General features: G+C 40.4%; 1 protein-coding gene across 7 annotated transcripts in view; it reads right to left on the bottom strand.

Moving 5' to 3' along the window:
- The window catches only part of KDM5A (lysine demethylase 5A), a 1,031,636-nt gene that overhangs the window by 856,067 nt on the left and 157,490 nt on the right, over nucleotides 1-18,079 (bottom strand). For 5 of the 7 annotated variants that reach the window (XR_014981238.1, XR_014981239.1, XM_085652274.1 and 2 more), the window contains 2 exons: nucleotides 4,615-4,706; nucleotides 2,414-2,572 (listed from right to left, as the gene is read on the bottom strand). Coding sequence is in view for 5 of the 7 variants with exons in the window: in XM_085652274.1 (XP_085508400.1) it covers nucleotides 2,414-2,572; nucleotides 4,615-4,706 (251 nt within the window). In the remaining 2 variants the exon portion in view is untranslated. The remainder of the gene's footprint in view (nucleotides 1-2,413; nucleotides 2,573-4,614; nucleotides 4,707-18,079) is intronic. The other 2 variants (XM_085652272.1, XM_085652275.1) reach the window with 1 other exon arrangement.

Below are 18,079 nucleotides of genomic sequence, written 5' to 3'. Positions count from 1 at the left end.
CCGGAGAGAGGCAAAGGTTGCACACCTCATGTAGGTTGGTGTGGGGAAACTTCGACCCACATCGAGGACACTTTTTAAATGGCGTCCTTTCCATGAGTCGGATATGAGGCCCTGGTAGGCCCGAAGGCCTTCGTCGACGACCGGAATCGAGACTTCGAGTGGAAGGGCACATGCGGTTGGAAACGCGATCGAAACAATACCATCGAGATGAGAAGGATTGTGCGTCGAAGAGAAACCGTTAACGGTTCCGAGCTGGAACGCGAGAACACATCCGAGCCCGATGGCAGAAAAAAAACAATCGGAGGATGGAGCCGAAGCCCATGCGCACTATGATCCAAAGGAGGAGTCGCATACCTTAAGACTTTCCAAGACAAAAACAAGTGCCCAACACCAGATGGCGATCTATGCACAGTGTGTAATCTGCAGCTCATATGCCTCAAACACTTATTTACTCAATTGTTTCCAACAACTGTCCTAGGACTGAATCTAGGATCCAGTCCTGGAGCTAGAAAAGTAATCCTGAAAGTAATCAATTGCATATCACTTAAAATTCCCATTGAGCTCAATGTATTATTGTGTTTGAAATTGTGTTGCCTATTGCAACAACCTGTAACTATTGCATTTCAAGTCAATTGCCTCTTGCAAAGTATTTAACTAAAGCATCTCATTCTGAGAAAGTATATTTTGATACCTATTATTGGTTCTAAAATAAAACAACCATATATTTTTATATACAAACCATTGGCCTAGAGTTCAGTTCTTGAGTGTGTGAGACCATTTGCTGACTGAGTGTGTACAACAAATGCTTTACACTGTCCTCTGATACTGCCTTACTGCTCGACCAAGCTAGCACTTTAGAGAGTAAGGTTATATCTAACTTTAGCCTCTGCCAAACCTCTGGGGGCTGTGGACTCTGTACACACTGTACCTATTTGGAAACAGTATATACAGAGCCACTTTCCTACAGCGGTTACCTCCTTCCTGCAGGAAGCCTCTTGGGAGTAAGCCCCAAAAGGTAGGCTTCAAAGAGGCCACCTTTGAAGAGCTGATTTGTTACACTAGGGAGGAGGGCTGCCCCATTATTTAGGCAGACAGGCTGTCACGGGGAGCAGAAAAGGGAAACCAGTTGCGGAACCGTTTTCCCCAGTGGTGTGTAGCCCTAAGGGAGCCACATCCCAGGGGTGGGTTAGTAATGTTTTAACAGTGAGAGAAGGAGCTTGCCATCATGGTAGTGCGCAGAAGAGTGCATCCTGGGATAGCCAGAAGTCACACTCTATAGGAAGTATTCACCGGATAAAAGGGAACGTGGTAGCCCATTGGCTATCAACCGCATCCTGCCCTGGTGACATAAAGGGGGCACCCCTAGCACCCCGATCTCATATCTCAACTGACACCTGGAAGGACGACTGAAGAAGGACTACCCTGCTGCACTGACGGAGCAGCAAAGAGAGGCTGCACCTTCTAGCACTGCACCTGGTGGCTAGCAAAGAGAGGGACTGTGCCTGCCATGTCCTGCTGAAGGAGGAGCTGTCTCCAGAGCCCAGCAAAGCCAAGCCATCTGTTTGCAGTACAACCCTACAACCAGGAAACCCACACCATCTTCATGGACCAAGGAGTGCCTGCAGGAAGATTATCAGCCGAGTCACATCCTCAGAATCCTTCATACCTTGCATCAGGACCACTTCCATTGGAAAAGCCTGCATCAGATAGAAGTGCCTAGAACTGACTAAGGATTGCTTCAACTGTGTAGGTAACTATTCTTGAGGACCTGGTTGGTACCCCTGACTGGCTCTCGACTAGAGTTGGTCGTTTAACAGCTAGCCCAACTTTTCTTTTTATTGAAAAAGTTTTCAAGTGTCAAATTTGTTACATTTGCCAATGCTTGTTTGTGGTTCAGTTAATTGTCTTTATTTATGAATTCTTGTAAAATCTATATCTATGGAACTCTCCGGTGGATCTTTTCATTTGGGTGACTACATTTATATAAAAATACAGTCTATTTTTATAAATTGGAGTAAGATATCTTGAGTGTCAATCCTATTTCTTCATCAACTGTTTTGGTGATGTTTAAATGCTTTATGCTAGTTCCTCTGTGTAAGCCATGCTGTGGGTGCCACAGGTACCTTAGATTGAGCTGAGGGTTTGACAGATGAAACCTACTGATCCTAAAGGGGTTGGTATGTGCATTTCACAAGGAGGTCTGACAAATTCACCATGTAATACACCCCATTTCTCAGAGTAATAAACAGGAAGTGCACATTTGTCACATATGCAAGATTTTTTTGCTAATTTTTTTTACCGGCTTTGGGATTTTAATAAAGCAATGCATTATGTAGGAAGCAATATCTAAAGGCTCACCAAAACAAACAAATTAGCCACTTGAAAAGAATACTAAAAGAGATGAAAAGCCTACCTCTGCAATACACTTGGGGCACCTCCAATCCCCTTTGGGAATCTCTTGCAATGCAGGTATAAGGCAGAAGGTATGGTAACTATCATCACAACCATCACACAACAGGAGCTGGTCCTCAATGTCTCCGCGTCCACAGAACATGCAAATATACAAATCAACCTAGACGAAGCGGGGGAAAATATTAAATACACAATACAGAAGAGGTATTTACAAATTCCTACATGATTTTCCAAAACAAAAACTGAAAATCCTGTAAAATTTGTTTGTTTTTTAAAACATGTGATTAATGTAGAACAAAAAATATGGAAAGGCTCAAAAGTGTGGCCCAAATTAAGATTAGGTGCTACAAGAAACATTAAGACATCGACCATGTCCCACTATACAACAAACAAGGTAGGAAGAGGCCCCACACATGTACAGGGAGGGTCAGAGATAGAGGAGACAAACAGTTCTCCATGACGACAATGAAGTACCTCCTCAACCAGGACCTCACTGCACTTCACCTGGGCCACTGGCTAGGGCAACTGAATAGAAAATGGGGCATTTGCTGTCCATCAAGATGGCTATTAGGTAACTTCCTGCTGGCCTTGTGAAGTCAATTCGGTCTTACTCCTCTCTTCAGAAGAAGCAAGGAAACTCGACAGGCTCACCTGGACTCATGCCAGCCTGAAGAAGAGCTGCATCCTGCAGCAGACTCTGGGACTAGTACTTCTACACTTCTGGTGGCAGAGGTTCTACTATTTTTAAAAGTTCAAAGACCTGCTCCCTCTGAGCCCAATCTGTGAGCAGTCTTGTTTGGTTGAGATAGGGATGTGTATTCAGGTGCCTGGAGGCTCCCATTGTCAGGGGAGATGACTAAGGCCTATGGAGGAGGAGTGGGTTTCATTGTGTCTCAGTAAATTAGAGACAAAACATACGAGATACGGTGACTACAATCCGGGGAAAAGAGAGGGGGCGGGGGAAAAAGACAAAGAGTATGTGCAGACAGAAGCATCAAAAAAGGGCCAGTTCATATTACAACAGAGGACATGCATTTCAACAGGAGATTTCAGGAAGTACACAAGGAGAAGACCCTTGCCTGTTAAGCTGTAGAATGCCAGGATCTCGAAATAAAAGGGCAGGGTGAGCAGAATGCACTGTATTGTGCATGGGGGAGGGATAGTATGGCCCTGCAGAAATAAGCACAGGAGCATTCTAAAGTGCAAGAAGCAGAAAGTGTGAGTGAATGAATGACTGAGTGCAATATGTTTATTAGTGGTATGCTAAAGGGAGGAAACTCAGGCATGCATGAGAGCTTCCAAGAGGAAGCACAGCGGGCCACTGAAAGGCATACATATTCTCCCTACTCTGCCTTGTTCCTTGTCTCACCACATCCTAACACATGGACACCAATTATATTGGCACACAGAGTGCAAAGAGTGCAAGTGTAGCATTGCACAGTGGTAGACAGTGCCTTCTGTTACACTCCTACCTCCTTGGCTGCTTGTGGTGGTCTTGCTCTCCGCCCTTCACAAGAGCCACAGATTCAAATCACTGTGATGGGGGTTACACCAGCCTACATTTGAGGCCGATGCTGCAGGTAGCAACCATTCCACTACTAATGTTCTAGTCCCTATTGCGCAAATATACAACATTAGGGAATCAACTCACTTCTTTCCCCTCACCACAGTTTGAGATTGTCAGGCTTGATGCCCTGACAAACATAATACCACCTGAATCCCACTCCAGAACCCATGTGTAGGTAAATGGTTTGTGAGTTTTGCCCCTGCCTCATCCAAGACAGATGTTTGTTAAATTTCATATCAGCCAGTTTCTGCTCCACTGACTCAATGTGTTGGAGGGTGAAGTAGTTCTCACTGCTTGTCAAATCCTATAATTCAGCTCGACTTGCCTGTGTCACTACTCCATGTTGGTGGGCATGCATGAGGCAGCCCAATTACAATGATCTCCCATCCACCCTTTTTTAATTTTAAGTCCTTGGATTTCACGCAGCCACAAAACATTAAAGCCTCCCCAATACCTCCAAAGCAATACAATAAGTGGGGGAAATGTCTCTGGTGCCCTACAGGCTTGCTGCTTCCCCCACCACACAACAGCACATGACCTCTTTAACAGACTAAACATTGCATCTATAAACATAAAGTTAACCCTATTGGCTCATCAATCCCTATTTACTGAATACATTCTAGAATGACACTTACAAAGTTCACAGATAAGGTCCCTTTGCGTTGTCTCATCTGCATACCAAAAGCTTCCAGTTTAGAGCCTTTCTGCTTTTTAGGGCTTTCATCTGCTAAAAAATAAACAAAATATAAATCTTCACACAGCAATTTCTTTATTTTTTAATTATGGATGACAATTTTAAAATATTTATAATACATATCAGAGAAAGCACTGAGGAATAAATAAGTCACAAAACGCCCACAAATGTGCATATTTAAAAGAACCCTAACACACTTCCAGGATCTTACTGAACCCAATTACTGATAAATAGGAAGATAGTGTCCAGATTGCCCACATATAAGTGGCGATGATATAAAGGTCATTTCAGGACAGACTACATTTAGTTATTTGGTGTGGCCCTGGCAAGTTGAAAAAATAAAAAACACTGTCTAGAGTAGGACAAGATTCTCCAGGGCCAGAAACTTCGTTTTAGTTTGAGCAAGTTTTCACTAACACTATCAACAAAGGACTGCACAAACAGCTTAGCAAATGAAAACCTTGAACATGCAATAATATTTGGCCCACATACCTGGCTATTCCTTTGAAAAAGTGTAGCTTAACGTTCCAACTGTAACCTTTCCTCAGTCATCGCAAGAAAAACCTAAATCACTGAAAATAGTTATGGCTTTTCAGTTAGGAGGAGAGGTGAGGTGTGGTGCAGCGGCCAGGGCAGCTGACTTCAGAGCACAGCGTTCACGGTTCGATCCCCGGCTCCGGCGGCAGCTCAGCTCAGCACCATGTGACTCTGGGCAATAGCTCACTTAATTTCCACAACGGCCCCCAGAGCCTTGAGACCCGTAACGGTGAGTAGTTTGTGCTTTACAAATACGGATTTACATTTAGTTACATTGCATGTTCTTATACCTGACAATACTAACAAGTATTTGCAATGCAATAGGTTTCGCATTCGCAAGTGTTTGAGCTATTGGCATTGTAAATGATTGTGCCTTATATTTATGTGTATTGAAAACCTGCAAGTGGTGCGTAAACACGTATTTTGTAATTAAAGTCCTTACTTAGGAGAAGCAAGGCTGGCAGTAAAAGAGGCACATTTTTGCCAGCCTTGCTTCTCATAAGCAACGACTACAAGTACAAATTGCGTGTTTACTCACTGCTGGCAGGTTTTTAAAATAAATAAATAAAGGCATCGTCATGTTGACTTTTGTTTTGAAGTAGTCCAGACCATGTATGTTATCTCTGCATTCACATTTATTGAATGTTGAAATGTTGTTTGTGAACCAGCCAGATTATTTTGCTTAATGGGACAGGTGCTCCTTTCAAAAATAAATTTGCATTTAGCGACTGGTACTGTGGAAGCATCTGCTTTGCTAATGGTTAACCACCTGTTTTTGATAGGCACAAACCTATAAATGGGTTGCGTCTGCTAAGACACATTCCACAGCAAATCACAACAAAGCGTGCAACACATATTACACACTCTTCCGTTTGTGGTTCTTTATGTATGTATTTCACCTACTATATTAAATCAGTATGTCTTTGTTTGAAAAAGAACCCTTAACTCCCACAAATTAAACATGTAATCAAAAAGTACATAACGAGGTATGCCATTCTTAGCTCAGGTCACTTGAATGTGTGGAGGAGGACAGGTGTGGTGAAAAAGTGTGGCCAGAAAGAACAGTGACTAGATTAAGGGAGAAAAAAAAAAGTACCTCGAAGATATTTTTATCTAATCGAAGGTGGTATCAATGGAGCAATAGCAAATTGTGCATAGAAGAACAGGGCTGTTAATGTTTTTATCTTTTGGAGGTGGATACCACATAAATGGTTGCAACGGATGCATTTGACTAATATCACCAAAGATATCTGTCGCTGGAAGATCTGATATTCAGGTCATAATGCCCTCACACACCTTTTTAGGGTGTCATGCTTCATCATAGGGCGCTCCTCGTCGGACCGGCGCTGCAATGTCCAACGGTCCTGGTGGCTTCTTTGGCAGAGTTCTTTTGATCTGCAATTGCCGTATGTGAAGGGTGTTTTTGGGCAGTCAGTGCTATGTGTGTAGTAACGTGAGTGCGCGATTTTAAAATAGGCTCCAGGTCTATAGAAATTCTTTATTCAATGCTAGAACTGGGTCTAAATAAAAACAGTGGCACCAACAGCAGGACTTAAGGTACCTAGGTGGCATGAGGAGTGTATAAGGTCGACATGTTTCATGTCATAGAGGCTCCAAACTCGAGCGACACTTTTTCAGGACCTATGGTAGGTAATGATGAACCCCAATGGAGAACATCAAACAAAATGAACCTCCTGAATCGGAGGACGTGGTTGGATCACGAGGGAATCCCAATGAGGGACTTCGCCTAACCTTTCCACCTTTGGTCGGTGGAGAGTTATACTACATGGAAGGGGGGGGGGAGTCGGCCCAATACATTAAAAGGTAGCCAACGACCGAGAGGAGGGCATAGTCTTCTCGTTACAAGTCTCTCCTGCTTCCGGATCACTGAATATGTGACACCTTTCACATATATGCCATAACAGAGGAACTGTCTACCCAGAGTGTCTTGCATATGTACATTGAGGAGCACGCGTACAGGACCTCTATAAATATTAGCTCTTTAGTCCCCCCTATTGATTATGTAATATTACCAAAGTCCATGCCAGTGCAGAGCACAAATGTGTGTGGTAGGCAAACTATCAGGGACCTTGAACACGTCATTTGAAGTTGCTACGATTTGCACATGAAGCACCTTTATTTTAGAATACGATACACAAAGTGGAGCCTCCTATCTTAGTGTCTGGACTGTTTTCTGCCCCGTGCGAAATGGCTGAGACAATACATGCCGACAAAGACACAGGAAGGGGGAGGCCAGGCAGGGAAAAGAAGCAAGGATATGAGTGGAAGACATAGGAAGGGGGAGGCGAGGCAGGCTAAAAGAAGCAAGAATATGAGTGGAAGACATAGGAAGGGGAGGCCAGGCAGGCATAGTAAAAGAAGCAAGGACGGGAACAGAAGACACAGGAGGGGGGCGAGGCAAGGTAAAGAGGCAAGGACAGGAATGGTGCAGGCGATGCACAGGGAAGGGGGGGGGCAAGGCAGGGTAAAAGAAGCAAGGATATGAGTGAAAGACATAGGAAGGGGAGGCGAAGCAGGGTAAAAGAAGCAAGGATATGAGCGGGAGACACAGGACAAGCACTGGGGAGATGACGAAATGAGAAATAGCTCGGTATTTAGAGGCAGTGTGTCTGCATAGACTCAAATTAATCGGAACGGCCTACAAACGCTGAAAACCAACTGATCCATAGAATAATTTTGCCTTAATCTGTGCAAAGGGTTCCCAAAGCAAGCATAACGTTAACAGTTACATCTGTATTTCAGAAAATGGAAAAAAAAACACAGGAAAGAAAGTCAATCCCCTAAATAGATAAATTAGCTGCTTTCCAAGAAGAAAGTGAAGAAAGTGCTTTCTGAATTAAACAATGAAATAAATGCATTCTCTTATATTTCCCAGCCTATATTATCAGTGTATAGTGAGATGTTAGAGGAACAGATCATATGAAATGAACCACATGGATCAAAATGAATTTAGGCATATTGATAGTGGTAATAGGAAGTAACGGGACATTTATGCCCTTTACCCAAATAGTTTATGACAGTATGTCAACATTGGCATAGTGAGAGGCATTATTATAATTTTCCCATAAGGTAACCAAAAGTAGTATTTAACAACAAAGGATGTTGTTCATTAGAACGAAATAGCAGGAAAATGCTGAAATACTGGATTGGAAACAAGTTGAATGAAGATGTACATATTAATTTTTTTATTTAATTCAAATTTTCATTTCTCTGAATGTTTACTGAATCAGCATTAGACTTTATTTGAATTTAAAGATTAATTGTAATGTTTCTTGAATGTTGGTGAATAATGCATTGTAAACTTCAGAGTCTTTCTTTCTGGTTAATGATTTGAAGAGATACTTAAAATGGCACCTAACCACCGCGCGTTGTGTGAACAAGGTCACTTTATTGACAGAAACGTGTTATGGCAGAGATGGCGAAATAAAGATATCTTTGAAAGAGAATTGTTGTCTGTGCATGTCGAGACTACCGAACAGGGGGCGATATATATATATATATATATATAATCCAAGTCTTATATTCCGTATCGATTCCAGGAATGAAAGGACAGCACACCAGGAAACCGCACAAACACTTTATTGTGCGCTAGCTTTAGAAGGACGACGCGTTTCGGCGTTTGCCTTTGTCAAGTTACTTCCTGCATGCCAATCAGCCATAAAAATACAAAAGCGTGGTTCATAGACATGGAAAACATACTTCGAGATTGCATTATCTAGCGACCGCTATATCAAAATAAATTAATTATTGTCATGATAATACTTCGAACATAAAGGTAAATACAGTTACAAAAATTACATAGCAGTTCCCTTAAAGAGGCATGCTATTTCAAATAAGTCAAATCTTACATGGTTGTAAAGACGATTTGTCCGAATTGTTCGAAAACAATAAAGTTTGAAAGTAATGTGAACGCAGGTATTCGCTGCCCATTATGAACGACATAATTCATACACCTCTCTGCGTGATAGCGTTACTTGAAGTATACACAATTGAGTCAATGTGGGCTGAATTAATCATGTGAGTGGTAATAATCGCTCCAACTGCCCTAAATGACATATGCTACAAACACTGAGAGCTAACAAATTCATGGTTACAACATAAAACTTAGATAATGAGAAGAAGCATGCTGCCTAATTTTCATGTTAAGTGAACATAATGCAAAAGGAAATTTTACGCCTATTACGATTGGTATTGATATATTAGCTATGATAATAACTGTCCAAAAATGGCCCCATTGAACAATTGTAGATTGCTATGCGCCATTGCGCTCCGAGAACAAAGGTTAAATAAATATAGGCTCAAATAGCCATATATATAATCTCAACGAAATCCATTGCATTAATATACATTTGGGACCCAAGATCACAATATTATTCCATTAGGTAATGGGCCAGTGATATGGACAAAAGTGCTAGATATGTCAGTAATTTTCAATAGATAAGATACTGTACTATCCTAATATCAATCTAATAGTGTGACTGGCAGATTCGGAAGTATCCTATTGCTAAGAGCTAGACATGGGGGAGTGATAGGATAGTGATATATATAATAAGGATAAGTGATAGAGGAAGGGTAATGAGGGGTACATGGGAAAGCCCAGGAAGGGGTTCCAGTAGGAGCAACCACAAGTGTGGTAAACGCTTATGTACTATCCCAATTGGGAAATAATGTATTGTCCCAAGTACACCTAAATCCCTATCTTACTAAAAGTGAATATGTAAAAAGGCAAGAGAATGAAAATAAATCAAAATTAGCTTAAAATCCCAACGATTAATCGGGAGTGCTCATATTGTTCTTAAGACCCTATAGTGTTGATCAACTTGTTTGAGAGGCCATATTGCAGGTAACTATAAGCCTATGTGAGTTGAAAGTTCCTCCCCACTGTTGAGCCCTTTCGGTATTTTACAATCCAGATCTATGATGAATCTGGACTCCAGTACTCTTAGATTTTTCTCTCGATCCCCTCCTCGAATATGTTTCGGAATTCTCTCTACTCCGAAGAATCGAAGGCTACTATTGTCACTGTTGTGAAATTCAGAATAGTGACGGGCTACTGGATAGTTATGATCACAGTTAGAAATGGCACGTAGGTGCTGCAGAATTCTTAATTTAAGTGGCAATTTTGTGCTGCCCACATACCTGAGGCCACAAGGGCACTCAAGTATGTAGACAGTAAAATCGCTATTACAGTTAATTTGGTGTTTTATAGGCCGTTTATGGTTGGTACCTATGCTGTATTCTTTGCAGTTGATGCCATTACGATCTGCCTTGCACATTCCACATATGGTGAAACCGTTAGGCATTGTTAGCCATTGTGATTGAGTAGTTTCATCGCGGTAGCTATGGACTAATTTGTCCTTAAGTGACCTAGCCTTTCTGTATGTGATGTGTGGTCTGGTGCCTATGGATTCCCCAATGATGGGGTCTGCTCTTAGTAAGCTCCAATGTTTTTTCATGATTTTATTGAGTGTCCATGCTCCCCTGCTGAATTTTGTTATCATTCTTGGGATGTTGATCTGGTTATTGTCGTTATTAGTTCTTTTGATGGTACTCAAGGAGGGCTTAAAGAGTATGTCATGTTGTTTCAAATCCTTGATTTTATTTTGAGCTCTCTCTAAGGTTTCTTTCTTGTATCCTCTTACTCTGAAACGTGTGAGCATAGTCTGTTGTTCATTCGCAAAATCCCTGTTTGTGCTACAAGCACGGCGTGCTCTAAGAAGCTCCCCATAGGGTATGCTTTGTTTCAGGGGGACTGGATGATGACTAGCTGCGTGCAATAGTGTGTTGCCTGCAGTCTGTTTTCTGAAAAGACGTGTTGTAATTTTCTTTTCTTTAATTTTGACTGCAATGGCCAAGAATTCGCAGTAGGTTGGACTGATCTTGTGAGTAAACTGTAAGTTCAGGTCATTGATCCCCAATTGATCAATGAACTCAGTGGCAAGATTTTGAGGGCCATTCCAGATAAGGAACAGATCGTCTATATACCTGATCCATACAAGTATGTGGTCGGTATACATTTTTAACTTATCTGTCCACACTATCTGTTCTTCCCACCAGCCTAGGAAAAGATTCGCTAGGCTGGGGGCAAAACAAGTACCCATCGCGGTACCTGACCACTGGCGATACACGATTTTTCTAAGAGAAAGATGTTGTTTTGGAGACAAAACAACATCATAGTCTCTAACATTTTATTATGTTCCCAGAGATCTATGTGTCTGCTCTTTAGGAAGTGCATGCATGCTTCCACCCCTTTCCGTTGGTCAATGCACGTATACAGGGAGCAGACATCTAGACTAATCATAGTGTAACCATCCTCCCATTGTATGTCATGGAGTTGACGTAAGAAATCAGAACTGTCTTTACAATACGGCACTAAATTAAGTACATATTTAGACAGAAAAGAGTCCAAGAAGATAGATGTATTTTCAAGTAGTCCCCCATTTGAAGAAACAATGGGACGCCCTGGTGGTAAAGTATATATATATATATATATATATATATATATGTATATATACATTCAATGAAAAAACCAAGGGTTTCACACATGTTATAGTTAGCTGGACATTTCACTCGTAAAAAACCAATGAAATTCCCCCGTTATAGTTAGTTCAGCTAACTATAACTCGCGCGCCCGCAATGCACTGCTGATGACGTCACATATTACATCACTCATGACATGGTCAGTGACATCACTCATGACATCACTGATGACATCATCCAGTGAATGTGTGTTTTTCTGAAAATTAAATATGTTTTATATATGTATATCTCAAGGTCGATGGAAGAATAAATGGTTATATAAGTGTCTAAATGGATGATTTGTTTTTGAAAAATTGATTGTGTAACTGACTGATTAAGTGTATCTTAGTGAATACATGGCTTAGTGAGTAATGTTTAAATATGTAAATATCTGTATTAGTTTCTCACTTTGTGTATAAGTGGCTGCATGGGTTGGTGAGTAGCTACATGGGTGTCTGTAAAGGTGTTAGTTGGTTTTTTGAGTATCAGTCTGAGTGTCTGCATGGTTCGGTGGGGGGTATTACGTAGTGCATAGGTGCATGAATGAGTGACTCACTGTTTGTATGTGTTGAAGACAGCATGTGTGCAGGACTCTATGGGTGGATGAGTGTGTGTACGGGTGTGTTAGTGAGTGAATGACTGTCTCAATAGTGTCTTTATGAGTAACTACATATGTTTTAAACTAGTATATGTGACTATTGGTGTATATAAGTGAGTATATGTGAGAGAGATTGAAAGAGTTCCTGTATGAATAAGTATGTGGTTCTATAAGTGATTGTTTAATAGTCTAAGTATGTGTAAGTTTCTGTAGAAGTAAGTGTGGTGGTGTGTGTATAACTGTATATGCAAGTAAATGTATGTTTGATTCTTTATTAGCATGAGTGACTATGTGAGTGAGTAACTCTATGGATGAGTGGCATTGTGTAACAGGATGTATAGGTGCATGAGTACATATGATGAGTGAGTACATGTATGAGTGACTGTATAGGACTGTTGGTGAAGGAGTGGATTTGTATGTGGATCTTAGAATTACTGAAGAGGTTGTTGTAACTGGTATTGGTATGTCCATTGTTTTGAACATTTTAGTCTCTATTTTTGAATGTGTGTATCAAAGGATATATTAGGGTGAGAGGAGGTCTGCCACTCTATCACAAGGATGATGTCATCAGTGATGTCATCAGTGATGTCATTTGAGATGTCATCAGTGATGTCATTTGAGATGTCATCAGTGATGTCATGAGTGATGTCACTGACCATGTCATGAGTGATGTAATATGTGACGTCATCAGCAGTGCATTGCGGGCGCGCGAGTTATAGTTAGCTGAACTAACTATAACGGGGGTTTTTTACGAGTGAAATGTCCAGCTAACTATAACATGTGTGAAACCCTTGGTTTTTTCATTGAATTTCTAAGGTTTTTTAAATGCTAATTCCTAACTATAACATGTGTGAAACCCATGGTTTTTTCAGTGAATTTGCAAGGTTTTTTAAATGCTAATTCTTATATTTACCTTTTTTTTTTTTTTTTTTTTTTGCAATGTTTTTTACATATTTGTTTAAAAAATTTATATCCTCTTTAAAGACTATGGTTAAATTTTAAAAATTCTACAATATATTTTTTATTTTTACCTTTTTTTTAAACTAAACAGGTAAGATTTAGTAGTATAACATAGTGAATCTTTTTTTCCCTTTTTTTTTTATTAGTATTTTTTTAACGTGCGCGTACGGTAAGCGTACGTCTTGCTTTTAGTACGTTAGATTTCTACGCTGTTTGCGTTCAGTTACGCAATTTGCGAAGACGTGCGTCACGCGCACGCGGCGCGTAACGCGTACGCTGCACGCGCATGTTACGCGGAAGTGAAGGGGCGTGCCTGTTTTGCGCATGCGCGCGTGCGCGTGTCTTTTTTACGCGCATGCGTACTTTTACCGTAAGCGCTCCGTAAGCGCACCGTAAGCGTAACGTACGCGCACGTTGGGTCATGTGATCAAGAAACAACACTTTTGATTGGTTTTTACTACTTTCAGTTCTAGAACTCTCCTACACCACACCCATTCCCCTCATTTCTGCTTGTGATCCCTTTGGAGAAGGAGCTGAGTTTCTTTGTGATACGATGGCAGAACAGCAGACCTCTTCAGAGAGTGAGGCTAGCAGCACTACCTTGAGGCAGAGAAGGAGGAAACAAAAGAGCTCTTTCATATGGGAGTATTTTTCTTTTCCAGAGGGCAAGAAAAAGGTAAATGCACCTTTAGTGACTTGTAAGCTGTGTGACCGTGTACTTTCAAGAGGGAATCCTAACAAGAAGTATTCCTTTGGGAATCACACTATGTTGAGACACCTTCATGATGTACACGGTAGGACATATGCTCGACATACTGGAGGAAACCCTTCAGTAAGTCAACCAAGCACATCCACAGCAGCTCAGCCTGGTCCATCATCTGCAAGGCCGAGTCCATCTTCGGCAGGTCAGCTGAGCCCTTCATCTGTGGGGGAGCATCTCCTTTTTCTGGTCCTCTGGAAACTAACCCTCGGTTTGCGAGGGTTACAATGCGGTGTGCCCATTGTCATGGTCTAATTTGTCATAGGGAGACCAGTGTTGCCCTAGTTAACAATAAAATAGACCAGCACATTTGTCCTACCGACTAATATTCCCATTCTTTCTTTCCTCTGTCCCTGTACGAACACAACGGCTCTTTTAAGAGCCAACCTTACCTTTCACCTTTTTTTATATATTTTTTAAACTTTTTTTTGTATTTTTTTTTAAAAACACTAAAAATCAATTATCACATTACAAGGTCCTTGAGAGATTACAATGAAAAACTGAAAATGTGATTGTGGAGAAGTGGAAAAAAGGGACCATGAAATTTCTGACTTACCATACCCACTCAAAAAATTATTTATTAATTAAAATTTAATTTTAATTGCTATAAAAATGGTTCAAGTTTTCGAAAATTTTCTTTCTCAATCTGAAAAAAACGAAAAAAGTATTAATATTTAATAAAACATTTTATAATACAGTACACATATTTACATATTTTCCAAAAACAATTTTTTGCCTTTTTTTTGCTGTTTTCAGAATATATTGCATTTCACTATAAATCGTGAAAGCAATTGCATTCATCACTTAACAGCGGGCAAAAAAAAAATGACAATCTCAAAGATTGTTTAAAAAAAGCCCAGAATCTCTTCTCAGTTAAACATAACATTATCGAAATGCAAAATATTATTCATTAAAAATATCATCTAATAACAAAAACTATTTCTAAAAAATACCGTCTGACAATTTTCTTACAGAAGCATAATCTCAAAAATAATATATCTCAAATAAATCCACAATACATCTAGTTTCCTTTCTTTTAGGCCAAATGTTAATTTTTGAAATTATTTTTTGATTAAATTTCCAACGATAATCCAATGAAATTTCTTTGCCAATTTGAAAGCACACTTACTATTCTTTTTTTTTTTGCAAGTGATAAGTACTTTTACAGTCTGTCACATTTTGAATCCACTTTTCAGATTCTTAAAAAAGCACATGTCCAAACAGCTTTTTCAGACCAGCAACATGTGTAACCTGGGTGACTGACTACACTCCAGCAAGGGCAACCAGCCTTAGTGATGCTAAATGTATTTGCATTACTGACTGCAACCTCAAACCCCACTCGGTTGTGAATACTGTGCATGATACCACAGGATAAGCAGCTGGCTGTGTGCTAAGAGTCTGCTTCTGCATAAAAAAATAGCTCCCCCTTTCCATCTAATGCAAATGTAAAATCACCAGAGCAATACGCAATAAATATCAGCCTGTAATTCCTCTTTCCACACAGAGTCATGTTTTCATATTAGTCAGAAAACGAAATTTCTTTGCCAATTGGAAAGCACACCTACTACTCTTTTTTTTGGCAAGTGATAAGTACTTTTACAATCTGACACATTTTGAATCCACTTTTCAGATTTTTAAAAAAGCACATGTCCAAACAGCTTTCTGAGACCAGCAACATGTGTAACCTGGGTGACTGACTACACTCCAGCAAGGGCAACCAGCCTTAGTGATGCTGAATGTATTTGCATTACTGACTGGAACCTCAAACCCTAAAAGTATTCCTTATTTATACCAGTACACCTTAATTTATCGTAAAAACATAGTCCATATTATTTTACATGTTCCTCACATTTAAATTTCTCCCAAAACACAAAATAATAAACACAACTTCAACAAAAGGAATTCCAATTCTATTATTCATTTCCTAATTTACCATATACATCCCCTCTCAAACTCTTAACTCACCTTTAAAATTAGTTAGTTGTGAAAGAAATGTGGCACTCAAACAGCAGATTATCAGAGCCAGGATCTCTGTTCAGTACACCTCTCTCCTCTCAGCAGAACCAGATAATGGCAAAGTTTCCCTCTCTTTTTCCACACATATACATGTAAGTTTCAAATCTCAGTGCTTCCCCCTTTTTTTCAAATGTAATCACACATTTCTATGTGACTTCTGCCTAGTACCCTTCCCCCAACTTGACTTCTGCCTGCTACCATAGCAACAGCTCTTGAAACACTGCTGTGTAGAGTTAGGTCAGAAGTTCACCAAACAATGTTTCATTTCCAAAGAGCAGGAGTGCTTGACTTTTCAAACATAACAGCAAATCCATAGTACTGTTCTTTGGTAACACATTTTTCTGTACCAATACAAAACAGGCTTCTATAAATTTACACATACAGCCTAGTTTTTATTGTAGAATGGTATGAAACAGCCAATCAGTTATTTAAAAAAAAAAAATATGTATGCCTCCATTTCCAAACTGTCTTTCATTTCTTTTTCCCATTCTACTGAAATACACCTCCTGAGTGCATCCAGATCTCCTTAGAAGATGTTCACAGTGTGGATTGTAGAACACAGCTATGTCTTCTGGAGTGAAAAGTATGCAGAGAAAACAGGTATGGTGAGAGACCTTGCTTTGCCAAATGTAGACATTAAATGGATTGGTCAGAGAGGGTTAAAGTGGCACCAATTGATGCCATTGGTGAAATCCTTCATGCAAATCCAACACCCTGACCTCATAATAGTGCACTGTGGTGGCAATGACCTAGGCACTTTGACTGGGGTAGGTCTGGAAATGCTTATGAAGGAGACCTTTGCACAACTGTTTTCACTTTTCCCTAAAACTGCCTTTGTGTATTCTAACATATGCCAAAGGCAAAAATGGAACTGGTCCAATCATTTCTGTCCGCAGATTGACAAAGCAAGGAAGCACGTCAACAAATCTGTTTCTGCTTTCCTCCGTGACTATGGTATGGGTTCCATTTACCACAACAACTTGCGTTACGACATGCAAGACATTTATAGAGGAGATGGTGTACACTTCAATGATGAAGGGAACAGAGTCTTCCTCTTGAACCTTAGACTCTGCATCGGTACTTACTTGTAGGTACCACTAAAAAATCACTTAATAAACACAACGGCTCTTTTTAGAGCCCCCTAATATCTAAACACTTAAATCTGCATTTCATTTCATTTTTTATTTATTTTTTTCTACCGTACGCGTACGGTGAGCTTACCGTACGCGTACCCAGCGATTTTTTTTAAAATTAATAAATGTTTTTTTTGTACTTTTCTGTCCTTCTTTGACCCCCTTTCAAATGTTATGGGGTCTGTAACTCTATTCCTTGCCCCCTTTTCAAGTTATCACCCTTTTTTTTCTGAGTAAAACACACAAAATGGCGGCCGCCGCTTCCTGGTTTCGACCGATTCGAATGTTTACTAAGATCTAACAGCCAATCAGAATCGCGCTCGCGCACGTCACCGTACGCGTACGGTAAGCGCACCGTAAGCGCACCGTAATCTGGCTCAGATATATATATTGATTTAAAGGCTATTTTCTCAGAATCTACTGAGCAGATTTACACCAAACCTACAAAAGGCACTTCCTTGACCTGAGGACTACCTCTCTGCCAAATTTCATTTAACTCTGTTCAGCCGTTCGGGCTGTAGCTGTGTCTAAAGGTCCTATGGAAAAATGCATGGGAAAAACGCGTTTTGGGACCCCCCTTTTATCTCAGCCCCCGCTTGACGAATCCCCCCCGAGACTTTCAGGGTAGGAGCGGAGCGCAGCGCCCCACCTATTTTGAAAATTTGGCGAGGATTCGTCGACCGGCGCCAAAGTTATTCAAAATAGAATGTTGCGGTTTTCCTATGGAGACAGGGTCCTAACTATAACTACCTACTGGCGACCGCCAGTAGGTAATATACACACACATATATATATATATATATACATACATACACACACACCACACAAAACAGGTTGCCCTTCAGTGAAGATGCCTCTCATG

Source organism: Triturus cristatus, chromosome 4_1 (assembly GCF_964204655.1).
Source record: "Triturus cristatus chromosome 4_1, aTriCri1.1, whole genome shotgun sequence".
In the NCBI taxonomy this organism is placed as follows: Eukaryota; Metazoa; Chordata; class Amphibia; order Caudata; family Salamandridae; genus Triturus; species Triturus cristatus.
Note: the sequence above shows the minus strand (reverse complement) of the source record. Positions and strands in the feature narration are given on the sequence as shown.